Source organism: Hirundo rustica, chromosome 17 (assembly GCF_015227805.2).
Source record: "Hirundo rustica isolate bHirRus1 chromosome 17, bHirRus1.pri.v3, whole genome shotgun sequence".
Classification (NCBI taxonomy): Eukaryota; Metazoa; Chordata; class Aves; order Passeriformes; family Hirundinidae; genus Hirundo; species Hirundo rustica.
The window spans coordinates 8,044,250-8,070,903 of record NC_053466.1 but is presented as its reverse complement, the minus strand read 5'-3'; the positions used below and the strand labels follow the sequence as shown (position 1 = coordinate 8,070,903).

The 26,654-nt window shown below is 41.7% G+C and overlaps 1 protein-coding gene across 2 annotated transcripts; it reads left to right on the top strand.

Moving 5' to 3' along the window:
* Window positions 1–261: 261 nt before the first annotated feature.
* PPM1F (protein phosphatase, Mg2+/Mn2+ dependent 1F) lies at window positions 262–26,162 on the top strand. Of its 2 annotated transcripts, none has more exons than XM_040081171.2 (7): window positions 262–437; window positions 9,899–10,029; window positions 13,546–13,745; window positions 14,845–15,033; window positions 16,079–16,222; window positions 17,127–17,220; window positions 18,363–26,162. In XM_040081171.2, exons 1-7 carry the CDS (start codon window positions 262–264, stop codon window positions 18,734–18,736), a joined length of 1,308 nt encoding a protein of 435 aa, XP_039937105.1. In that variant the 3' UTR covers window positions 18,737–26,162. The 2 variants fall into 2 exon arrangements, with proteins under 2 accessions (XP_039937105.1, XP_039937107.1); XM_040081173.2 differs by having other exon boundaries at window positions 9,896–10,029.
* The last annotated feature ends 492 nt before the right edge of the window (window positions 26,163–26,654 follow it).

The following is a 26,654-nucleotide window of genomic DNA, read 5'->3' as shown; positions in this document are numbered from 1 at the left end:
GCATCCCTGGGGAACACCCTCGTGCTCCTTTCTGCTGCTTTCAGCGCTTCTCTGGGGGCAGAGGGTGCGCGCAAGGAGGGCTCCCGGCGCTGCGCCGGGCAGCGAGCGGCGCGGCCGGCCCGTCCCGCTCCGCGCATTCCGGGCATTGTTCGCGGCCCCGCCCTGCCCGGCCCCGCCCCCGCGCGCCCCTTAAAGGGGCCGGCGCCGCTGCCTCAGCTCCGGCCCCGCCCCGTCCCCCCCTCCCGGCCGGCCAGCGCCGCCATGGCGCTGGAATTGGAGCCGTCCGCGGCTCCCCTCAGCTCCTTCCTGAGGGACTTCCCGGCGCCGCTGGGCCCGGGGGAGCCGCTGCCGTGGAGCTCCGCGGGGAGCGGCGCCCTGAGCAGGCCCGAGGTGCCGGGCGCGCTGGCCGAGCGAGCGAGGAGCCTCCTGGGCAGCAGGTGAGGGGGCGGCGGGGCGGGCGGGGGTCCGGCCGGGCCGCCCCGGGGCCGCCGCTGGCGGAGCTGTGAGGGAGCGGGGCCGGGCCGGCAGCGGGGCCGCAGCAGGTGCAGGCGCGGGAGGCGCTTCTTCCTGACGCGGGGCCCGCCGGGGGCGGGGGACAGCCCTCAGCGTCTCCGGGGAATTTTAGGTTTGGAGATGTATTTATTATTATTCCCCCTTCTGAATTACTTTTGGTGACCGTTAATAGCGTGCTTCTATTCAGGCTATAGGCCTTCGGCCCCGTGCCTTCATAGTATTGTTTGTGTGTGCTTTTCAAAAATATTCCTCTCCCACTCGCGGTGCGGATTCAGTTACAAGCCTGCAATTAGCGCGATAGGGCGATTCCTGCGGTGTTGTGCCAACAGTATGAATTCAGGTCCCTCAGGGCACCTGTGTGGGTCAGCTGGGAAGTCTGGCGGGGAGGGAGCCCGTGAGGGGCCTCACAGGGCTGCCAGGGGTGAGGGGAGAGCCAGCTCCAGGGGTGTTCAGCTCCCCAGCCCTCCCGAGCAGCATGTGCTTGTGTGGGGTCATCAAGCTGATGTTCTCATAAAACTTCAGGAGTGTAGTCACACCACTGCTGGAACACACAGCTGCTCATCAGTGATGCTTCTGTCATCCCTTGACTGCATCCTTATAATCTTCATCCTGAGCAGTTTAGGCTTCCTCTTTAATACGGCTAAGAATTCAAATGTGACTTCTTTTGTCAAGTTAGTGCTTCATCAAGAACAAGTTATCTCCCACAGTTTTGTGTCCTCTGATACTCCACTCACTTACTGCGCTTTGGCAGTAGGGCCTGTGCACTCCAGCTCTTACAAAGTTCCTACTGCAACCTGCTTCACTAACCTGCTTTTAAGAGGCAAGAACAGGGACTATGGATGGTCTAAAAGAACAAAAGCAGTGGTCAAACTGTGCTGTGGTACTGGGGTTTGGAGGAGACTGGTTCTGGTTTGGTATATGCTGAATGTTACCTGGTTACTAGAGGGATTTGATAGATAGTAAACATGGTTTGAATTAATTACCTTTTTAACTACCATATGGTGAGCTTATGAACACCAAATAGATTTTGTTGTTGTTGTTGTTGAAAGTGTATAGTTGATTTTTAGATATTTAAATTGTCTGGGAAATTTGTCTTAAAAATCAAGTTATTCCTACATATTACAGAGATGATTATGGACATAATAGCACTCACTTAAATGCTGTGTCTAAATCTGAAGATGAAAAATGCATACCAAAGAAATACAATTTTTTAGTCTGTAGTTTAAAAAGGCCCAGATAATCATTGCATTATTTAGTTGTGCTTTGACTAAATTGCTCTTGAACAAAACACAGCTGTTGCATTCCACAGCGAGATTGCAAATTCATCACGTGCCTTGAATCTTTGAACTCTGTGGAGCAAGAGTGGTTCTGGGTGAGTGCTTTAAAGAACAGGGCAATGCCAGTCTTGAACAAATACTTATCACATTGCACCCGTTCTGCCACGTGGGCCAGGCTGATGTGCTCTGAAATTGATTTAGAGAGGAAGGTATGAGGCTGTAGAGTTACGGGATAAAAATCAGTATTTCTGAGCTGCAGACCTGCTGACGTTCTGTTGTTGTCTATTGGGCACGGTAACAAGTGGAAACAGAAGAGGAATGATGGTTTTGCAATGCTTTCACCTCACCTGTCACTCCTGGTGTTTACACAGAGAGGAGCCTGCCAGTGTCAGAAGCTGCATTTTTCACATACCTGCCCTGCAGCCAGTTCTGGCTCTGCAGCCTCTCTTGTGGAGCTGCCCAAGTCCAGAGCTGGCAATAAAAAAAGGAAGGGAAAGAGAGATAAAAAAGGCAAAGCAGAATTAAGGTGCAGCAATCTACTTATTAATTCTTCTTTTCACAAAATGTTTGTGAAAAAACAGAAATAGATAAGAAAAGTGTTTTTGTGAATTCTCATGGCTGGCTGCCATGGCAGGCAGCTCTGTGTTTGGGTGAAGCCAAGAGTTTGGGTGTAATGTAGTGTACCTGAAGTGTCAAATGTAGAGATCCATGTAGAATTATAGCTCAGTTTTAGACTCCTGTGACAAAGAGAAACCTCATCTGGCAGTTACAAAAAGGCTGCATTTTTCTGTTGGGTAGGCTGTCTTGCATGTGGAGAAAAAGACTGATACTGCCCAAGGCCAAGACAGGAATCTTTTGTTTTGAAATTGCAGGTCTCCTTATGATCCTTGTAATTAGGAACTAAAACTGAAGTCTCTGGTTGTTTGAGAAATTTCCAACATTACATTTTTTTCCCCATGTTTGCCACCGTGGATCAATTCAAAATGCAGCTTTTAAGCCTAAATAAACTTTTCTGTTGATGTGAATCCTCAATAAAATAGATGAGGGAATAGTGAGGAAATAAGAGAAAGAAGGATGTTAAAGATTTTAAGAAACGGAAGAATAAGGGCGAGGACTGACATTAGAAGACAATTTAATGTTTGTATAAAAGTTGTTGAAGACACAGAAGCGGTGCCAGATTAGTGACTGTGCAAGGAGGTTGCTGTAGTTGAGATCCAGTGATCTGCAGCTGTCAGGGCAGCATCCCAAACACACGCCCTCAAATATCACTGTGTTATTCTGCATAGCTTTAACACTATGAAGGTGTTATTGGATGTACCTTGCTGACTCCTGGTGTTGTTGCTTGATCTCTGTTTCCTGAGTGTGAGATTTCTCTAACGCTCCAGCATCACAGAATGTATTTTACATGGTGATTAGTACTGATGAAGGATTTCTCTGCAGATCAAAGTGTTATTGGGAATCAAGTTTGACACTCAGTTCTGCTGTTCTGCTTTTCATTTCTGTGATGTCAGGTACTTCATTCACACTTGCACAGATGTTTGGGTCATGCCCAGAAGGGCCCAAGCTAATCGTGGTCCACAGGCAATAAAGGCCCAGCAATATCCTTGGCTCAAGAGACAACATATGGTGATGTTTAGCTTGTTCCAGCTGCTTGGAGGCACAAACCTTTGTGCCTTTGCAATGAGGAACGTTGTTCTTCCACTACTGATCAGGATTTCTGTTGAGAATGGACCAAGAAGTAACTTTGGTTTGGTCCAACAAGGAGTTTCTGAATGATGTTGCGTCTCTGAGGCTGCACACATCTTTTTACATGGAAGCAGCTGGATACATCAAGCTAATGCCTGAATGTCCTAATCAAAAATGAATTGTTTTAACAAATTTCTGCAAATGCAGCTCCTGTAGAGAAACGCCAGCTAAAACTACAAACCATTTTGCTCTCTGGCAGGCCTTGCCCCTAAATCACTAATCTGGTGAAGCTTTGCAGATATTTCTACTTTGAATAGTTCATTTAAATCGATGGAACTGCCTGCTGCTAACTGCAGCTAAGTACATACATAACATTCTGAAGAATCAGAGCAGGCTTAAGTAATTTTGTTTTGCAGAATTTTAATTAAGATACACTTTTGGGTAATATTTGTGTTCTAATAGTCTATGAAAATAGGTGAATGTGAATGAAGAGGCCCTTAGTTATTCCCAACCTTTAGAAATTAACCTGAAATATTCCTGACTTTCACTGCAACAGAACATGAGATGAAGTCAGACCCACAAATATAGAAATTTCGTCTTCCCCTTGATAGGCACTGAAACTTGTATGGCCATCCTGTGACACATCCAAAGAACAATGTGAAATTCCTGCAGCCTTCCTGTTGGAGGAGATTTACTACAATAACAGTCGAGAGACTCGGGCTTCCTGTTCTGCCCCCTCCCAAGCGATCGGCTGTTGCCTCAGCATCCTGTTTTGTGTCTTTGTGCTTTACACTGTAGTGCTTGTACCAAGGTGTGGCCCTGGCATCTTGATTTCCAGTATTCCCTTCTTTTAGAGTAGTTAATTCAGCAGTTCTGATATTTTGATGTTTTAATGTGGTTTAAGTATGAGGAGGGGGAAAAGAAGGTCTTATCTCACTTCTGATTTCCCATTCTCTTCTTAAAATGCTCTTTAATCTTCCTCTGTGAAAATTACTTTCTACAGTGACCTTTGCTTTTAATAAATTCCCTAAAACTTACTTCCTTATTCCTAACTTGAACAATTGGATGTAATGCACTGGTACTTCTTGCTTGGGAACATGTTTACATATTTTGCTCTCATAAGCTGTGTGAAGCACCTTTTCTATTGTTGTTTCAATATAAATACTCAATTTTGAAACAACATGTTTAGGGCTTAATTGAAAAGTGGCTTTTGTGGAATTAAGCCTTTCCTGTTCTGCTGTGGGGTTTTTCTTCCTGCTGGGAATGAAATGGAAGTAGCAGGTAACTCTTCATTGCACATTTTGTATAAAAACTGTTCATTAATGACTGAAGGGCCTGAACAAAAACTGTTCATTAATGACTGAAGGGCCTGAACAGATGGATTCTGGATTCTAAAGCTGCTGCTTCTGGTAGTTTCATAAGAAAAGCTGGAAAAACCCTGGTTTTTGTAACCATAAGAGATGGAAATTCTGTGTGTAGCACTGTTTATGTATTTGTTTTGATTCCCTCTTGTTCATCTCCTTTAATGACCTGATGTCGTTAGCACAAGAAAGAGCTTCCTGAGCATGTAGAATGTCAGATGTTCTCTCCTTAATGGATATATATTTGTACTTTTCTGGCCACCATCACCCTGGGAACTCCCAGTACTGCTCTAATAAATGCTAATGCTTAAAGCTGCTTGAGTGGAAACATTCTGTAGTTGATTATAAGAATAAAAAGAGAAAGGGAAATAAAAGTAGCAAATTGGGGAGAAAATACTGAATACAAGCGGCTTTTGTTTATGAGGAAACTTGTGACCTGCTATTATTTTGGCAGTGTGAGAGGATCTTTCATTTGCTGGAGAACTGCTGGCGTTTGCAGATCTGCACTAAACCCACTGCTGATAGAGCTGTAACATGCTAGAAACACAGCCTGAGCCTGCAGTGGCAGAGCTGTGCTGTGTGTGATCTGCTGTTACAGAGCCCATGGAGCAGATAGGGGCACATCCTCCCTTGGACATCAGGCAGCTGCAGCTGATTTATGCTAGAGCTTGTGCTTTCACATAGAGCACTTCTTTCTCATCTATGTATGCACAGTCGGAAAGGAAAAGAGGATTGGTGCTCTGGCCTGCAGTACCACTGCTGCCTTGTTGCCATGACTTTGGTAATAATGTCTAGAAACAAACTCATGTAATTTTTTTTTAATCTGAAAGATAAGTGATCAATACTTGGCCAAGACAGTTGGTAATCTCTTGTGCTTTATTTTATACAAACAGATTTCCTGTCAGTACTGTGGGAGAATGTGTGTATTTGGGGTGGGGGGAATATGAATTATTTTGCTTGCACAATAGGTAAATAAAAATGCAGTAGGCTTTGTGTAAACATGGGGTGTTTGGTGTGTCCTAGAGAGGCTGTGTACCACCCTCCACGGTGACACAGAGCTCACTCTTCTGCTCCAGTGCTGAGGAGCAGCTTTTTGGGATCTGCCATCTGCTGCACTACTCTGAGTCCCCAAAGCCACTGTAAGCTGGGCATGGAGCAGTGCAGGATGTCTGTCAGTTGTTTTCAAACCTTTTTAAAAAGTGTAGTTGGAGCTGAGGCTCTGGCCAAGGTGTGGTGGCCTGACCTTTGATGCTCTGGGTGCTCCACCCTTACCCAAAAAACTGTTTGCTGGAGACTTCTGAATGTACCCTCTTAAACTGGAGAGAGGAAGAGGTGGGAACATCTTGGAACTGCTGACTTGTTTGCAACACCTGCTGCAAGTATACTGGTGATTTAATGACCCAAATAAAAAAAAGTAAGAAGTTCTCTTATTGTGTTTCTGCTTCCCAAAAGAAAGTGAATATTTTGGGTTTTTTCTTTCTGAAGACTGGTACTAAAAAGGGTCAGTAACAGTCATATAATTGACCTGACATATGTGATTACATTGTGGCTGTTGTGGTGTGACAGCTGGTCTTTTGAAATGAAATAAAATAGATAACTTAATTGTATTGCAGAAGAGAAACAAGGTGAACAAGAGAAGCAAGTTCTGGTTTGTAATTTATACCAAATCTAAAATATGCAAAGTGTAATTGCTTTCTACTTCCGTGTGTAAGTTTGTTTTGGCCCAGAGATATGTGTATCAGAAGAAGCTCTGTATAGCTCATTTTACCAGTTCTGTGTGTGTCCAGTAGTCCAGAATCTTTCAAGGAGGAGGTTGCATATAAATTTAAGTGCCATCTTTATTAGCGTAAGTATTGCTTTAGTCTTTGACTTACCTCTTTATCTGTACTCAGGTTTTTAAAAGGAGTCTTACGTTTTACTGTGAGTGGCTGGAGGATATGAGATCCATGCTCCAGCCACTCATCTGACTTCAGCTGCTGTTGAATCTATGATGCCTTGTCTGTTACGACATGCTTTAATTCTTTTTAAGTATTTTTTTTTTATTGTGGTCAAAACACACCCTTTACGTTAGCAAAGAAATAGCCCGCAGCAAAGAAATTCAATGTCTGTTTACTACTAGCCTGTGTGTGCTGAGGCTGAGTGTTTAGTGTTGCGTGTCAGAGAAGTGGGGCTAACGTGTTTCTTCTAAGATAGCCCTAAAGTTGCATCCTGTGCATGTAACACACCCCACCAGCTTTCCTCTTCTTCCCAATAAAGTTGGTTTTCCACTTAAGAAAGTCTTCCTTCTGATTCATGGAGATTAAATTATGCTTGGTTCAGCTCATCACCAGGGTGTCTTGGGGTTCTCTGAAAGGAAGATTTTAACAATAAGTGACATTCTTCTTAGCTTACAGGAAAGGTTTGAAGCCTGCAATGGTAATTGCAGTGGGTTACTTTTGCACTGGTTGCCATAGGTACTGTGGCTGTTTCCAGATACTCTCCAGCCAAGTGAGACCTTGTAGCTCTCAACTAAAAAAGCAGCAGTTCTTGCTCTTTTTTAATGACTTTTTTTTTTTTAACTCTTAAAGTCTCTGATTCAGAAGGTGAACTTAGAACTGGTAAATGTTGAACCTGAATGAAAGATGCCATTCCTTGGAGCTCCCTGTACTTGAGCTTGAGTGAAAACCAGTCTTGGCAATATGGTAATGCTATAATAAAGAGTTAATAATCACAAATATGTTCTGTTCAGAACTGAGATTGAACTAAGTGGGTTCGGTAATTTTTTAGACTTTTATCTTTTTTCAGTGTGTCAGAATCAGTTGTTTGATATTGTAAAATCCCAATAAACAACCACTTTCTTTTAGATTTGCAAAACTAGAAAGGGGAGGAAATACATAGGAAGCGGAATGAAGCATATTTGTACTGAGGAATCACTGAATTTTCTTTTTAGGAGCTGGGTGGCAACTGGAAAAAGTTGAAGGATGTGACATAATTTGTGAATTTTTTCTTTGTTACAGGCATCCTGTAAACAGAGGTTTATACAGAACTTGTGCATTATAGCACTTAGTAGATTTCCTTTTGTTTAAGCTGCTTTTCATGGACCCAGTTCAGCAATGCTGGACTCTGGAAAGCAGAAATGTACCAAGTTTAAAATCAAAGTATTAAGCCCTCTTCTGATGCTGAGATGTAAACCCAGGCTAGATTTGATTTTTTTCCTCCAGCATAGCAGAGAAATTCTGAAGATGTCTGAAGCTGGGGCTCTCTCACTGTGCATCTAAATGCATGGCTGTTTTCTTAATGTTTCTTGTCTCTGTTGCTGGAGCTGAAATGTGCTTTGACTAAAGCTTCTGACTTTCAGCAGTGGCAACAACACATCTGACGTTATTTGTGGGGCTTAGATTTTCATAGTCCTTTCTTTTTCTCTTATGCAAACAACAACAGGAAGAAGGATTTTGGGGGGCTGGGGTGCCATATCTGTTTTGGATGTATTTCTTGCCTGACCTTTTAAAAGGTTGTCTGTCAGTGTCAGAGTCATTATAAGCAGGCATTGTTACTTTAACTGAGCCAGGAAAAGAACTGACTCCCATAAACATATTAGCCTTAAAAAGGGAATAAAAAGCCACATTCTGTTTTCCCTTGATGTGACATGACTGCAGCTAGCACTGAAAGGGCTGCAAACACATTGCCATATATTTGAAGTACCAAAATAACCCATTAAATTGGGCCGTCACTGCCACAGAATGTGTGGCATAAAGCAGGCCTGTGTTGGAGCCTGCTGACTGACACAATGCTTTCTGTTTGCTGCCACGGGAGGTACTCATACACGGCTGTGAGGATGTGACAAGGCCTGTCTTTCAGGAGCACAATGGCAAAATGCATTTCAGCTTGTTGTCACTGGCATCTGAAACCCCACGGTCTTCCCCCCCACCCTTCTGGATGTACAAACCACTTATTGCTGAGCAACATCACAGACCAGTTGCTTCCACCAGTTCATACTCCCCAGCAAACCACTTTTGTGCAGAACTTTCTAAATGTTTCCTGGCAAAACAAAGCCTTGTCCTTACCTTGCTGTAGGTGCCTTAATGTGGTATTTGCTTTGACTGTGTAGTTTGATACCTTGTGGGAATCAAAGGCTCCATGAACAATGGATAAAAGTGGCTTTTTATTGATGTCAATGCTTATTCTTCATTGTGCTCATAGAGAACAGCTGGAACATGTGTTGTGTACTGTAGTTAGTGCTGGCCACAAGACTACAGTGAATATAGGAGTTATTTTATAGTAGCTTCCTTTGGGAGTTGGATGGGACTTACTTGTTTACAGATTCAAAAACGTTATAGCAAGTGTGTGCTTCTTATAAAGCATGTGGCTTGAATAAAGCATTGAGTGAATGAGTCAGGAGACCGTGAGCAGATCATGTAGCATTATTGTCTTCTAAATGCCTACCTAAAAGCTTTGTCTAAGTTACAAGTCTTGGAGTCTCTTCTCATCCTCGTCCCCAGTCTCAACTCTTTGCAACTTTTACCTGAGTGGTTTCTTTGGAAAGCTTCCAGTCAGAATAAGCTGAGTGATAAGGGCTGGAGGTTAGCACTAAGCATGACTTTTCTTGTGACGGGAAGGAGTTCCCAGTAACTTTTTTAGAGATTTGCATCTACCATAGTTCTGAGATCTTGTTACTGTCTGTGGTGAGATTGTTGACTGCAAGCAAGAAATGCTGTGTAGTGAGTAGAAACAAAATGTGTGTGTTCAGAGGCTGGAATTGAAGGTAGCAGTTCCCGTCTGAGAGCTCAAGAGACAGAGGTACCATCTGCGACTGGAGTGTGAGGCAACAGTTTGAAAATATGATTCATACACTTCTTCCTCTTTACATTCTTGAGAAAGCAGTTGTCTAACTGAAGATCTTACTAAAGATTTGTGTGAATAAATATTGAACATATGGTTTGCTCTACTAGTTTACTAATGAAGTTTGTATTATTGTGTGTAATGGTTTCTAAGTCTGAGGTCACCAGCCATATGCTACAAGGTTGTAGCTCAGTTTAAACTAATGCAGTCTATTTTGCTTTCCCTTCTTTTTCTTACCAGCAGAGATGTTTCACCACTTCTTGCAGCCTCACTGATCCATGCTGCAGTTGAAGAAGTTCTCCAAACAGACTTGACTGAATTTAAGCTGCAAAATGTGGAAACAGAGGGAGAAGGAGATGAGGAAAGTTTCACCTGTAAGTATACTTCTTGTGCCTGTGGTTTTCCCAGAGGCTGTCTTTCAGAAGATTTCAGTGTTTTGAAATGTTTCCCAGATTTATTTGGTTAGGCTGCCTGACAAGCAGCAGTGAATGGAACTTCATTTGCTTTTGCTGTGTATCTGTGGGATGAAAGGAAGCTGTGCTAGTTTGTGGGCAATATGCAAACACAGTGTCTGGAGCCCTGACTGATCCCATGGTTTGGCTTTCTGAAAGGGGAGAGTGTGCCCTTTTCCCTTTGGTAGAGTGACCTTAGCTAATTACTTCTGTGTTTTGACAGTGACCGTCACCAGCTGTCATACAGCCAGACCAACACCTTCAATTCATCCCTATAAACCATCCAGCTTTTGTCTTAGGCTCCTCCACATCTTGAACATCCTGAAACTCCAAATCTTTCTCTTGGCAAGTTGCTCAATAGTCTCTGTCTTTATTGATGCTTTCTTCCCACTCTCCCCTATGAAGGTGGGATGCTGAGGGAAGAAGAGCCTTGCATGTGTCTTCTACCTGATGCATTTTCTCTTGAGTGAACTGGAGAGAGAACAGACCTTGGTGACTGAGTATTGGGTTTGTGCCTTGTGTAACAGATGGTCCTATTGCATTTACGTGCTGAAGTGTTTAACATTAGATTTCACCAAACCTTCAGTCTCAGTGCCAAGAATTTAAATGGAGCAGGATGCAGGCAGAGTAGAAGATAAAAATGGAAAAGAGATGTCTTAGGCAAACCAGTCTGTTCTGCAAGAGGAAATACTCACCCTTCCATTTCCCTGGCATGGCTTAAAAGGCAGTTCAGTGTGCCCCAAAGAGAGCAGCGCAATGGCCAGGATATGACACTTCCCAGAAGCCTCTTTCAGCGTTCATGTCCAAGTCTGAAACAGCAGGAGGGGGAACTCAGTTAATTAAGTCATGCTGCACCCTCATTATGTCATCTCTCACCTTAATGCTTGTGGCCTTCACTCCGTGCAGCTAATCTGGCCTGGAGCAGGACTCTGCCTTGAGGGGGAGCTGGTAAATACGAGTTCAGTGTCACTGCAGCCACTACAAGAAAGTCAGAGGCAGCATATTGTAACTCACCTAGGATAATTATGTAGGTTTGCACAAAGCAGTTGGAAACTGTTATCAGAGCATCCTGCAGTTGCTGTGCTGCAGACTTTTTGTTGAGTCCCATGTAACTACCTTTGAGGTGAACTATAGCAGTACTGTAAGACACGAACTGCTATACATTTGTGAGCCTAGGATTGTAATCTGTAGTTCTGTCTTTGTAAATCTTGGGCCCATGAACAAAAATTAGCCCTATCTGAATAATAAAGAAATAATGTTTAGAAACAAGGAGTAATGGAGAACTTGATAGGACATGGACGTTTTCTTGGTCACAAGCATCTGATGTCTCTGGTTACTATATACTGGGGACATTTGTAGAAAATTCAGGCTGCTGTTTTACTCTGAAGGCCATAAAGATAGGATTGGAGTCTACTTTTAAGATAGTGCAGACAAAGTTGGAAAATCCTTGGATGAGTTTCATGTTGAACTAGGTCACATTATCTCTCACTATTCCTTGTTGACAAATGCCCCAGAGCCCTCCCTGTTCTGATCGCTGAAGCCTTCTTTAATTTTAATTTTACACATTCCTGTCTATTTTGTTTGTTTGCTCTTGTGTCACCATTGCTGTTTAGATCAAATCTCTACTGACTATTCATTCCTCTATCAAACGGAATGGAAATCTGCTCATTGTTCAGGTACTTGTGTTGCCTGATCTCAGCAAGGAACAGCTCCTTTAAAGGTGTTCATTTTTCTGCACCCTTGGACTGTATTTGTTCTCCTGTCTTCTAATTGCTATTACATCACTTTAAGTGTACAAGTAGAAGGAAAGCTGTTCCTCTTGCTACAGCACAGTATGGACTCTTTTCCTGCACTGCAGTAATAAATTTGCCAAAAAAAAAGCGTTCTTGGAATGAAAGAGAAGTGATTATATAAAAGCAACAGTGGGGGTGTGTGCACGTGTGAGTACCACTGTTTGTGGTACACTGCAGAAGCATTTCTGCTGTCAAGGTACTGAATTCTTTGTCAGATTTCACAAGTTTAATACTTGAACAGCAATATGTGTCTTCTGGTCAGTATTAGTCTAGACATTTACAAATATGTAAACAAACAGGTGTGGGCAAGGCTGTCTGAGATGCTGGCCTTTTTAGTTATTTTGTGTATGGGATAATTTAATATTTAAGAGTTTTTGTAGTTTGCCCATTAACACCTACACATTAAACAAATCAAAAGTAAATTTGGTTAGTATGTAGTGGCTGCTAATCAAAGATGCATATTTAAATTTAAGCTTTCAATTCTCCACACACAGAGATGCATCTGAAGCTGGCCATCCACTGTTGCTGAGGAAAGAAGAAATGCTTGAGAACCAGGAGTTATAAAAAGGAATTCTGAGGAAGCTTTAATGTTAGCAGGACTCAGGATAAAATAGATATAGGACAGACAGTTCATGCACTGCAGTTCTTTAGAATATGCACTAGTGACCGGCAACTGATTTTTGCTCTGTAAGTGTTCTTTTCAGTGTGTTTTGGAGTTAGTTGATTTAGCATTGAGGCAGGCTTCCTACTCCAATAAAACTTTTAAGTTGTTACCTGTTTCGAGGGATACTGTGTTGCAAAGCTAGACACAATGCCAAGCACCAAGCCATTCAGTCTGATGAACAAGTTTGGATTAATTGATCTTTGGGAACCATCCAGAAAAGGATTTGAATGTCTGGCTGGAGCTTTTCACGCTCTGCCCAATGGGTGTTTACAGTTCTGCTTTGTAATGACAAGGCTGGAGAGTAGCGGAAGTGTTCTGTCCCTCCAGCTCCCACAGCCATGAGTATTTAAAAAGATAAAGATAACAGCTTGCAATTCTAATCTGTTCAGCTCAACTATGAGTTGAGCTATTGATCTCAGCAAACATTTTCAGACTTCCTTGTTGTTTCAGTGGAAGTGGTTCAGTAGGACGTAACCTGACCCAAAGCCAGGCCAGGGCTTTTTCAGCCCTTGTGTCCAAGACAACAGCAGTCTCATCTTGAAGGTTTTTCTGCCCAGTTGATGATTCCCTTTTATTTTTCAGTATTCAGTATTTCAGTATGTACAAACTCCTACTACTATCTCTTACTAATTTTTACTCACATACTAATAACATTCATGTCTAATATACTAGACTAATTTTTTGGGGGTCTTTTATGATTTTTGTAATGTAATCACCTGCTTGATAAACCTTAGTTTTGAAAAAGAACTAGCGAGTAAACAAGCTGCTATTATCCTTAATGTTACACTGTTTTCCATTGCAACTTTCTCTCCACATTATTCTCAGGGCCTCATTTTCATTCTTGCAGAGCCTGTAAAGGCAGGGAGCTGGATGTGCGTATGTAGCTGTGGGGAAAGAAACTTGAAGGAAAGACAGGCCAAAAGATGAGCTAGCGCAGGAAAGCGGGACACAGCACTTACTGTTTTGTCTCTGTGCCGTCAGTGCTGGACGGGGAGTCACTGCAGCGCTGCTTTTTTAACAAGCTGCGGGACGTGTGCTCCAAGTGGCAGAAGCAGTTGCCACCGCTGAGGCCCCTGACGCGCTTCCTGCTGGTGTCCATCCACGCCATCCGCAACGCGCGGCGCAAGATGGAGGATCGCCACGTCCTGCTCCCGGAGTTCAATCAGCTCTTCGGCCTCTCTGTGAGTCTGGACACAGCAGGGGAGGCTGCCTGGGCAGCTTTGCAATGTTGCTGTGAGCACAGGGCCCTGGTGATGGTTGACCTGTGAATTTGTTGCCATAAGTTATTTATCATATCTGCACTGGAGCAAGGACTTAGTGACTCACATTGCTGGGGGCCAACTGCTGCCCTGATAAAGAAGTGATGCAGGGAGGATCTTGTGACTTTGGGATTCATGTCATAAGTTATGATATGGGAAGATGGGAAGTTCGCCTAGTGTTAATGTTGCCAGAGTTACAATGTTCTTGTGACTGACACAACTTATCTAAGGATTGAGAGCAGCCCCGAGGAGCAGGACTTGGGGATGTTTGTTGATGAGAAGTTCAATGTGACCCGGTGATGTGTGCCTGCAGCCCAGAAAGCCAAACATGCCCTGGGCTGATTCAAAAGCACTGAGGGCAGCAGTCTGAGGAAGGGGAACCTGCCCTTCTACCCTGCTCTGATGAGACTCCACCTGCAGAGCTGTGTCCAGCTCGGGGACTCCCTACCTAAACATGAGATGGACCTGCTGGAGCAAGTCCAAAGGAGGCCACAAACATAATGAGAGGGCTGGAGCACCTCTGCTGGGATGGGAAGGCAGGCTGAGAGCTGAGGTTGTTCAGCCTGGGGAAGAGAAGGCTCTGGGGATGCTATATAGCAACTTCCAGTGCTTAGGGGGGCTTGGAGCAACCTGGTGTAGTGGAAGGTGCCACTTCCCATGGCAGAGGGGCTGGAATTAGATAGTCTGTAAGGACCCTTCCAACCCAAACCATTCTATGATGTGGAGGACAGCAGATGTACGAGTGCCAGTTCATGAAACTGCCAGAGGACTGTATAACCAGCACTCTGCTACTTCAATGCCAGGTTACTTTGAAGGACATTAAGTGACTAACAGCAAACAAAGAAAAGTAACTGGCCTGCAAAGTACCTATTTTACCCATTTTGTATATGTGTAAATGGACTTAAATTGCCATTTGTATGGAATAAAGCCCAGAATAAAGAATCTTTGCTTGTTGGTACCAGTCTGTGAGCTATTTTGGTTTTGAGCATGAATGTCTTCCTCTCTCTCCCTCCCCGCGAAGGATGACATTGATCGTGCTTACTTTGCCGTATTCGATGGCCATGGTGGAGTGGATGCTGCCAATTACTCAGCAACCCACTTACATGTAAACGTTGGGTTGCATGAAGAGATTGTTAAGAATCCAGCTGAGGCCTTGAAATGCTCTTTCCAGAAGACAGATGAAATGTTTCTTTTCAAAGCCAAAAGAGAGGTGAGTGGGTAGAGATTAATTCCATTGTATCTAAATAACACTGAGAACGGTTGGACAGTGTGGTATTAGCCAGAAAATTCTGACAGTACAGTTTATTTAAATCACTGGCTTCTTTATCAAATTACGTTACATATAAAGGTTTTGTTTGATCAAATTATTTCTTATTTTGAGGAAAACCAGTGCTTGGGAGTTCAAGATGAGTAATTGAAAAGAAGTGCTTAAGTGATTTGAATGATTCTGACATATCAGTTATTTGAGAGAATACTGGTGCCTCCTTGTCTAAACCAGGCAGCCTCTAGATGTTCTGCTGTCTGTCCTAGCTCTTACCTGGAAAAGATTTCTTTCTTCCTGATAATATGGTTGCTATCTTTCTCTTTCTTGTCCCACCATTACTGTCACTGGTGATTATTTAGTGAGAAATGTGTTCTCTGATTTAAATCAGACACCTCAGTTCATTAAACCTATTGATTAAACTTTGAATTCAGTTGTTATGATGAACATTCTTTCTTCAAATCTACACTACATGGTTTGAGAACGCTTATTACAGCAGGCCAGTGGAAGTACTCATTGTCAATATCTTAATTTCTTCAAATCTACAGCACGCCAGTGGAAGTACTCATTGTCAATATCTTAATTTCTGTCAATGAGGTACAAAAGAGGGACCAGCATTTCATGAGGTCTGACTCTCATCTTTAAGGGAAATCTAGGACAGTCAGGTGTTTTTCCTTTGTTGCCATTCTCATTTAAATACCCAAGGATAAGGAGATCTGTGTGGAGCAAGGTATCTGTAGTTGCTAGTGGTAGAGTGGAGAATGTGAAAGAAATTGGAGAGACATGTTTGTGAAATGTTCATTCTACTGAAATTCAGATGCTCTTGATTTTCTGCATGTCTTTTTTAAACAACAGAGCTCTTAGTCTCCCAGATCAGTTTTGGAACTGGAATCACACTACTGCATGTAGTGTGATTAAACCTAAGTTTTGAATATTGCCATATATCCTAATAGAGCTTGTCGAATATTCACCTGACACCTATTTCCTTCTGTAGAAGCTGCGGAGCGGCACAACAGGTGTGTCTGCATTGATTGTAGGGAATAAACTACACATAGCATGGCTGGGAGACTCTCAGGTGATGCTGGTGCAGCAAGGGAAGGCTGTGACATTAATGGAACCTCACAAACCAGAACGAGAAGTAAGTCTGACTCGTTTTTTTCCTCTTAAGTGTGTGATGTCAGATTCTCTCTTGGAACCTTTTGGAGTCAAGCCTTTTTAAGTGTTTGGTGCTTTACATAATTACATATACTGTATGTTAGGATGTGTGAAATTAACAATTTTCTTGGTTTGCATCCACTCCTGTTTCTTGACAAGGTGAACCTTTACACCTTATCTGCTTGGAAATACTAATGAATGGTACTGATAATTCTGACTTCAGTTCCTGCTCAGACTATTCAAAGGACTTTCACAGGATTTTTGTGTGTGGATTTAAATCTGCCTGTTACACAATATCTTAGTAATTTGAGATTAATAGCAATTTAAAATGTTAGCATAATGCAAATCTTTCATTATATGAAGTACTGTCATTGAAAAGCTAATGCTTATCTTCTGGCCTAACTGGCTTTAAAGTGCATTGCATTTCCTCTCTATTTTTAAATAGCCAGATATTTTATTCCATGAAATTGGATGGGGAAATTGCAAGTTTAGCTGGCATTGCGTGCCTCTTTGCCTTCATTGCATGAATATTTGTAATTTGTAACTGAGCAGTTAAAGGAGTATCAATGCAAAGACTATTGTTACTTAGCTTAGTTACCATGTATTTCATTCTGACCATTTACGTATTCACCAATTGCTGTATGGAATGGGAAGCAGTGGCAGGAAAATTTAATCATCTATATGGGAGAGTATAAGATGATACAAAAACTTGAGAATTCTGCCTTTTTTTTGTGGACAAGCCATAGCAAGCATGGAAAGCAGTGGCTTGTTTCCAGTAATCCTATGTGTGTGTTTCTGTGCTGGATTCTGATAGGTGTGTTTACTATGTTCATTGAAGAAATACAGAAGCTGGAGCAGCAAACAAAATGTATTCCACTGTTTTTCAGGATGAGAAAGCAAGGATTGAGACTCTGGGTGGCTGTGTAACCTACATGGACTGCTGGCGGGTTAATGGTACCCTGGCTGTTTCCAGAGCAATTGGTGAGATAAACCATCCAAATCAGTAAACTTCAGATTACATTTGATTGAAACACACTGCCTGAGACTCTGTGTTTACTGTAAATGGTGTCCTGTTCAGCATCAAACAAATAGTAAATGACTTACTGTCTTTCCCATAAGGCAAGGACTTACATGGCTTGCAGCTACATCAGCTTATTGGGTTTACTGAGAGCATAAAATGTTGGTTTTATTTTCCACACTAGCCATGATAGTCCTATTTTTTCCTACTACTAAGATTTTACTTCCTATAAATGCCTAAACTACTGTAATGTTTTACAGTCGTTTAACAAATATGCAGCATTTAATTTGTAAAAGTGGAAGAAGCAATAAATGTTTGTCTAGCCTTTTTTATGTGCTCAAATGTCTGAATTGTGAGGGGTTTTTTTCCACTTTAATATGAATCTATCTTTCTCCTGACTGCAGATCTTTCTGCTTAAGTCAAATCACTGCATTCTCCTTCAATATCCAGCAATTTAGGACATTTTAACTGTAATATTCTCACAATCTTATAAAACAAGCTTACTTTGCTAATTTCCAATTAGGGCAAAAAGAGAAAAAAACTCCAGGCAATTGAGCAGATAAATGTAATGTATGAGTGGGAGCAGATTAGTATGGAATTTGTATAATGCTATTTGGATCAGTAGCAACCCATGTTTTGTAAGTACATCCATATAAAACTGATAAACTAAACACAATGAGCAGATTCTTAGGGCATCGTGATGTATAGCTGGATAGACGAGAAAAATCATATTTTCATAGCATTCTAAAGGCTGTACAGGAGGCACACTTGCAAAATGAAGGCCTGACTATCTCCTTGCACAAATATGTTTCTGAGAGGAAAAAAAACTTAGGAACAAATTCCTTATTTTCCCTGCAAAATTAGGGGAGCATAAATTAAAGTTGCTCCTTAGAAACCAACTGGATTTAGGTAGGTCTCCAAGCATCCTTGAAGGAACAAAAGTCTTCCATGCTTATTCCATGGCTTTTGACTACTCTTGTCCTGCATCAGGTACCTCTGGAACATGATCTGGCCATCCTTGAGGATGGTAAAAGCAATTGGTGGGTAAAGAAGTACCTGTTTACATCTGAAGTAATAAAGCCTTTGCTTTGCTTGTTTGTCTCAGGTGACATCTGCCAGAAGCCCTATGTCTCTGGTGATGCAGATGGAGATTCCTTCGAGCTGACTGGCTCAGAAGATTACCTGCTCCTTGCCTGTGATGGATTCTTTGATGCCATCAAGCCCCACGAGGTTGTAGACTTGGTCCTGGATCATTTGATGCAGACCGAAGGAGTGGGGCTCAAAGCAGCAGAGAGACTGGTGGCTGCTGCCAAGGCAAATGGATCCAGTGACAACATCACTGTTCTGGTGGTGTTCTTGAGGGATCCTCAGGACATCCTGGCAGACTGTCTGAGAGACTCTAAGAGCCCTAGGGCTGATGGTGATGCTCAGAGCTCACCCTTTAACTTCCTCAGCTGCGAGGCAGCAGGCACACAGTGACAGAATCTGTTTAGTGCAGAATGTTCAAGTAAGTTCATGTAAGGAACTGCTTTCCACTGAAGAAGCCTCTAATACAGTGGGCAAAATATAGCAGGAATAAAAGACAAATGGACAAATGTGGAACAGAAAGGCAAGACCCCTTTTACTGAGTTCCCATTTGTCTTTTCCTTCTCTCTTTTTTTTCCCCCTCCCCTCAAAAACCACGGAGCCGGTGTGGAGATTTGTACAGCTGTTTCATCTCTGGGAGCAGACACTAAAGTGTGTCCCGGGGTGTTGGTCATATCCCTCTGTCCTGGAAGTGGTAAGAAACCATAACAAGTATAAGCTAATGGATGAAAATGTGTATTTCATGAATTCTGAGTGAAAAATTTAATTAGTGCTTAAAAAGAGCACTGTATGTTGTACTTAACTGTGATGTTACTTTGGAAGGTGGAGGGGAGAAGCTGTCCCCACTACAGAAAAGCTTCTTCCTGTGTGTGTTCTGTAGGAACAGGCTTGGGGTGCAGGGACTGGGTGACACCAGTGTTCTGTGTAAGGTGCTTTTGGTTTGTACCAAAGATACTGCAAGAACGATGCGGCCTCTTTATTCCAACAGAAACATCTAACATTTGTGTGTAGGGAGGGGAGAAAATAAAACTGGATGCTCCAGAAAAGCAGGAAAACTAGCTAGAAATATCCCAGGGAAAATGATAAAAAACCAACTGCTTTCTGGGATGCTCTGGTTTATAAACTGGAATCTGATATTTATCTGCACTGGATTATTTCTCCCTAACAAACATGCTTATTGGCTATTTGACAACCTGAAAAGACCCCTCATGTGGTATTTGAGAGAGATCTTTACAGTTTGTGTGCTCAAGCAGGTAATATGCTCTTCCTGCCGCTATTTGGTGTACTATAACAAAGGAGAAATTTATTTTTATTGTGTTTATTTGTTAATTTTCTGAACTTTACATTTGGAGGAATGTTTTGCAGTGTTATTTTGTTGTGGTTTTTATTTAAACTGGAATTTTAAAGTGGCTCTGTCTTTATTATCTAGTGTAAAAAAACTGACTACCCTCAAGTGCCTTAAATATTTCACCCAGGATTGCTGGCTGCCTGTCATGGTCTGGTGAGCCACTTCCTAATTTTTAAAATGTGACTTTTTGTTTTCATTGATGCACTTAAATGTTTCAGTTTGTGAATTATTTTAGTGGTAACTAGGTTTCAAGAAAACATCTCTTTGTTGCCAAATCTTGTGGTTTGTAGTAAAAGCTTCACTGTGACTTACTCCCTGCCCTGTGCAGAAAGCTTCAGAGATTTAATCATAAAGTAACAATCGGAGTAATTATTTCATTTAAGAAGGAACTTCTGGCCTTCACGAGAAAATTTAGTAACACAAACTAGAAACAGTTTAGTAACAACACTTGTATTAATTGAAGGTTAATTTGGCCACACTTCATGAACCTCTTGGGCCTGAATAACTTTCTAAGGAACTGTGAAGCTCAGAGGATGAAAGAATTATAATGAATATGTGAGGGTGTTGCACAACTGCTCTATTCCTGTTGTGCTAGAGCCTGTGGTTGTGTTTTGTCTTGCCTGGCTAGCAGGACTCGACAAGATCTGAAGGCTCACTGGTAAATTTGTTATTAATTTCAGTGTCTAAACAAAAAGCGCTTTGCATCTGGCAGCAAGATTGTATGCCGCATTTAGAAGCACATGTCATTGCAATATGTCAGTCCTGTTGATTAAAATGTGCTGAGCATTAATGTTGCTTGGGGAGGAAGTTTAGGTAGAAGAGCTGAGCTGGCTCGAAGAGCAGAGCAGCACTGTCTGTGTCCAGTCTCTGGATCCTTGGCTGATGTGGGGTGATGCAGTGACCCAAGGCTTTTGTACAGTTTTTAATGTAGGAACTCCTCAGTGAACTCCTCTCTCAGCAGCTGTGACTGCCTTGTTTTGCCACAGAAGCTTTTCTGTCTTAAAATGTATGGGGAAGGATTTCCATTATGGCAGCCTGGTGGGGTGGGCACCAGTGTTTGTAGTGAACCTTCTTCAGTTAAGGAAGCCCTCAGACTTGTTCAGTAATCCCCTTGGATTTATCAACTCCTCTCTCTTTGATTTCTAGCCAGATACTCAATTCCATGCTAAATCCTGATGACCACTAGTGCCTTGGTGTCTTGGAAATAGTTCTATTATGAATATAGTAAGAATCATGTAGAATTGTTTGATTTCATTGTTATCTGAGGGCTATTAGGAGAGGGGGAAATTATTGTATTTATGAAGGAAGGTGTGAAGTGTTGCTAAGCTCATTATATGGTTTAATTTCTGAAATTTGCTGAATTTCCTCATAGGTGGAGTGGAGTGAACAAGCCAAACTTTTGTAATGGTTATTTTTTCTTCAATCTTTTCTGGGTAGATTTGCATTACAGAGGAAAGAGTCTTAAGACTTTTGATGGATGCTTGCAGCTATGTGAGCATATCCTTTTCTGTTTCAGATTTGGTAATTTCTGTTTTATGGGAGCTAAGTGACGTGGGCCTTTAGAAAGCTGTCTGTGGCAATCATAAAATCTAATTCTCAAGCAATGCTCTAGGGAAGAAATTCTGCATTCTTAGAAGCTGTTCCCTTACATTTGCATTCATTCTGACTGTCATAGTGCTTCATTTCTTTGAGATGTAAATGGATAGGAATAGTCTTTGAGAACTCGTAGAGACTACAGTGTGGATTAAAAGTATTTCTCTCATTTTCAGAGACTTCTTACTAGCTTTAAAAAGTCTGGTCAGGTCAACAGAAATTGTAATGGGTCAAAAAAGGCAGTTTGTATCCCATCGCTAGAATAAGAAGTTCTTAATGTGTCATCTACAGGAAAATCCCAAATATGGTTTGGGGGAAGCTGTAGAAATTAGCTGAAGGATTCAGGACAAATGTTCAATAATTTTCATGTCTTACTGGACTCCAAATGAATGTCTGCTCAGCAAAACAATTTAAAGAAGCCTGAATTTTTAAAACAGAGCACACTTAAATTCTTTTGTTGTTTGGCTGGAAACTGGCTTCAATTGTTCTGCTGAGTGACTATCCAACATCTCTTTTGCTTATGGATAATTCATGCTTCTACCTTCCTTTCCTTTCCCCATCCTCTCCTTCTAAGCCACACACCTGAGACAGGGAATATTCTGGATTTGACGGAGACAAGATTAAAATTTTACAAATAACATTTGGGGGGGGGATGGTTTGAGAATACAGATGATAGAAATGCAGGAAAAAATTTAGAACAGAGGGAGACCAAGAAAAAATCCACCCTCTGAGTGATGGAGGAGTGAAGGAGAGAGACAGGAATGCATTTAAGTATTATTAATGCCTATTTTAAAAAGGAAGTGGGCTGGAAAATAGAGCTACAAATGTCAGCTCTTTAGAGCGAAATACCAGAGCTTGAAAGAATTAGAAACACACCCATTAAAAAGGCAGAGCTCAGCTGTGGTAACTGCCTTCAAAGAGCCGAAGAAGGAATAGCACTGAAAGTGTCCGAGATGACTGGCTGTGACCCCTCAATGCCACCTTGGAAGCTAATGCTCCTAAATGGATTCTTCCAAACATCCTCCCGTGTAAAGCAGTGCTAAGAGGGAGCACCCAGCCTCTGCAGTTCCTGGTCAGCGTGCAAGTGCTGCTGTGAGTAAATATGGAGTGTGTTAATGAGTGGAGGGGATGGGGAGCCCTGCAGGATGAGTAATTGGGCACTGAGTGGTTACAGCAGTGCTGGCAGCAGAGTAGTGTTAATCACAGCGATGCCTTTAATAGCATTTAATAGACACTTAATTCAAAGTCAGATGTGATACTGCTCTTTTAAAAAACATTTCCAGTGCCATTAACCTTCTGTCATGAGGAGCCACTAAAATTTCCACTTTTTTTCTTGGATGTTGGGAAAAGTGCTTCTCTTGTTCTCTGAATCCTGGAGATCAGTTGTCTGTCTGCACTGGAAAACTTGTGTTCAGTTGATAGTTTAAATCAGTTCTTTGGGGTTGAACCTTCCCTCCCAGGCAAAAAACAGACAAACACCTTAAAACTAACCTAAAAAAAGGTGTTTCCAAAACAAGTGGCTAAGAAGTTTTGTAAATGGTATTTGTAAATGGCAATCCAGAAAAGGTAAACAGCAAATACTCTCAATCTATAAAGGGCATAGACAGTAAAGTCTAAGTTAATATTCCAGCTCTACTCTTAGTTCAAGTTTGAACTCTGTTGGTTAAATTATTTGTATTCTTATGGATGCAGGTACTGAATGTGCAGCACCAGCTATTGTCTGTTTCTAGTCTTATAGTACTGGAGTATCAAACAAATGCTTTAGGGAGAAGGCGGGGGGCTGTTAGCCACAACAGAGCAGACTGAAGATGATTCATGTATAATTCAGCTCTGGTTAAGCCTGAATCAAATTTCCCTGCTTAGTTCTATTACTGTCCCTTCTGCAATTGGGCCTGTGTCTTCAGATAGATTCCTACAAGGAAAAAATGGTCCATTCCCCCTTTTTGAGGAGCAAACCTTTCTGATGAACCAAATGCCACCCAGGAAGGATTGGAGAAAATGAAAAAAGAGCTTTTAACTGAATGCAAAACTTCCCAATCTACATGAAGTTATATACTCTCCCTAAACACAAATTGATGGCATGTCTGGTTACATTTGTGTAGTGCTGGAAACCAGGGGGGGTTCTGCCAACCAGGGGGGCTTCATAACCTTCCAAACAGCATCAAACCCAAGAGGCTGGTCCTCTCTGCATTACTAAATCAAGCCATTCAACCAGCCAGTCCTATGGAGTATTGGTTTTGCAGCATTAACAGCTCTTAAGAGCTAAGCCAGACATGCTTTCTGCATGTGTTTTGGTTGGGCTTAATATATTTCTCGGATTTTATTTAATTTAAAGCTATTTTTATTTATATAAGTCGTGTCAGCTGAGAAGTAAGCAAATGGAGACTTGAAGGAGTGACTGCACCTCTGAACATGTATCTGTCATAGACACTTGTTAAAATAATGCCTTAAAATGAGGTGGTAGGCTCTTGTGACAGATAACCTTATCTCTGCATGGAAAAGGAAACCAAAATCTTCCAGAGAATCACTTAAACCTTTATTTTGGTGTCACCCATCAGACCTAAACGCTCACAAGCTGTTCAGTGTGGTTTAATGCATGTTCCAGGCTGTGCACGTTGCTGCTGGTGCACACAAAAATAAACAAGGGACAGCTGTGTTGGCCACATAGCAAATTTAGCAAGATGCAGCTTTTGTTAAGCAGAAGGGGACAAAATCAATAGGAAAAGAAATGTTTTCAAGCTTCTTGGAATGCAAACAATGGAATTTAAAAAAAGCAGCCTAGAGGAGTTGGCACTGCACTGTCAGCTGAAAACCACTGTTTCAAGCAAATGAGTTTGGCTGCTTTGTAATGTCTGTTTTATTTTGATAACAAACTCCTCTCAGTCAGAGTTTTATGTCTTATTATGTGCTTTTTAGTTGAAGAGACAAAATGCATTCAGCTCCTTAGAAAGTTAAATATATCTGGGCTTTGTAACTAAATAGATCCTAATTATTGAGTTTTCTCTCAACTATTAAGCCTGATTACTAGTTTCCAGGAGATATTAATAGCTCAAATACTGATGTTATTACTGATTAAATGGTTCTGGATTTCCATGCACAGGAATGTCATTGGTCCTTCCTGATCTAGTGGATCACTTCTTGAAGTTATTTATCCCTTTTGAGGCCATATATTAGGTAGGTAAAAGGTTTGTTGCTTTGGCAAATGGAGATGGAATGTGTGACCATCATTCCTGCCAGGAACCATTTATCCTTTTATCTAAGCAATGATGATCCTTTTTGGATGTCCAAGGATGAAGAGATAATAGCTAAGAAACCAGGGTAATCCCATGGGGACCTTCTCAGGGCAATAAAAATATTTACTTTTTTTGTGTGGTGCCCTTTATAACTTTGTGAAAAGGCATTCAGCTGAATGTTGTATGATTAGTGCTACTTTCTTTGTCTGTTTTTCCTACTATTTTTTTTTCTTCTGTGTATTTAATAATAGCAAAATATTTGTTTTATTTGGGGTCAAAACTTTACACTGACAAAAAAAAAAAAAGGCCAGTATAAAGTTTTTAACTCTCTTAATGACTTTAATTGCTTTAAACTTCCTCTTCTGAGAGTAATTTCTGCTCTGTGTCCTCCCTATTTTCTTCCCAATTTTCTTTTTCTCTATCTTCTATGTACTTTTACATTGTCATGCTCTCCCTCCCCAACATGTTGCTTTTTAGGCCATAAAATCTGTTGACTGTTAAGTCAGTTTAGTTGCCAGTTTGTAATTTTCACTTCATCTGTGTCCATAGTGAATTTGGTCTGATCTTTGGAGGCCTGCACAACACCAAGAGTGTCAAAAGAACAATGTCAGCTAGGAAGATAAGAAATTACAGTAACTGTTGCTTTGGCATGGACCAGTATTGGATACGTAAGAAGAAAATCCTGTTATTTGTATCTTACTCCATAGGAATGCTTAAGCTTATTTCAGGTACCAATAGCTCTCACCCTGATGACAAGACTTCAGAAACGTTCTTGTCTCTGTCTTTCCTTATTCCTGCAGATTGCTTGTGTTTTCAAACATTTGCACTGTTGAGAGTGGGGGAGAGAGCTTTCTGCCTTCCTTCCCCTGGGCAGCTCTCTCTCCTGCCCCAGCTGGCTGAGCAGTCAGGGTGGGAGCAGCAGCACAGCCCGAGGCTCAGCCACCTCTCAGTCAGTGCTGTTCTTCAGGCTCTGCCCTGTGCTGTAATGCCAGTCCCTGCTTGAGGAGTGGTAAGTGAGACCTCTAACTACTCCTGCTGACTTAAAAATATATCTTCTTATCAGTATTAAAAACAGCACAAGAGCAGAGCTGTTGCTTTAGGCACATTTCTTGCCACTGTGTTGGCTGATGAACCTTGAATGAAAGTCAGAGGGCCAGTGACTTTGAAATAGGAGCTGTTAGCCAAGTTTTGTAGGATCATAGTCCTTATTTATTTTGTATGCTAATCTGCACTTGTGACCCTGAGCAGAAAAGCTGCAGTACAGCAGGTTTTATAAGCTGTGGCTTAACCAGTGATCCAATCTCTTCAAACTCTTATTTAAGCTGACTGGTTTTATGCACAGGTTGAAAACCCGTTGTCACTGATCATTAAATGCTATGCATATTGTACATTCATTTACATGGATTGTTCTAATAGTGCTTGTGTGTATTATGCTACATTACCATATTTTTTATATATGTATGTATTGCATGACGTTCAATTGTTGGGATTTTTTGTACTGTCACTTTTGTATTCACACAGTGCCTCATGTATCTATTTGCATATTGCAAGAAGTTGTTTCAAAACAGTGACTGGAAACAGGTGAAGAACTTGCCACTATAGGATCTGATGGTTCTGAAGTATTAATAAAGTATAGTGATTCAAAGCACTGTTTGTTTCTTTCCTTACAGATCTATTTCATTCTAATATTTCAAGTACCTCATGTTACAATTTTTCTCATGCAGGTCATGTTGCACATCTTTGAGTGTTTGCCCTGTCTCACCATGTTACCTTCTTCCACAGGGCTTTTCTGGGAAAAGAGATCAGTGAAAGCACTAGAAGGAAGCAATCCTTGGGATTACACAGTGTGCTTACTTGAAAGGATGAATGTCACAGAAACCATTTCAGGGCTGTGTACCTCTAATTCCTTGATTTGATCTGTTCCTTCTTTTTCTCAGCTGACCACAGTGACAATGCAGGTTGAGTGGGGTGTACTGCCTGTGTCCTGCAGTAACAGATAATGATCTGAAAGACCCTGTTGCAGCCAGACATGGTGACAGTTTATTTATTTGCATATTTGTTAAAGAAGTGGTCTTTGACACTGAAGTGGAAGGCTGGACAATGAATAATCAGAGTATGTTAGGGCTAATGTACTACA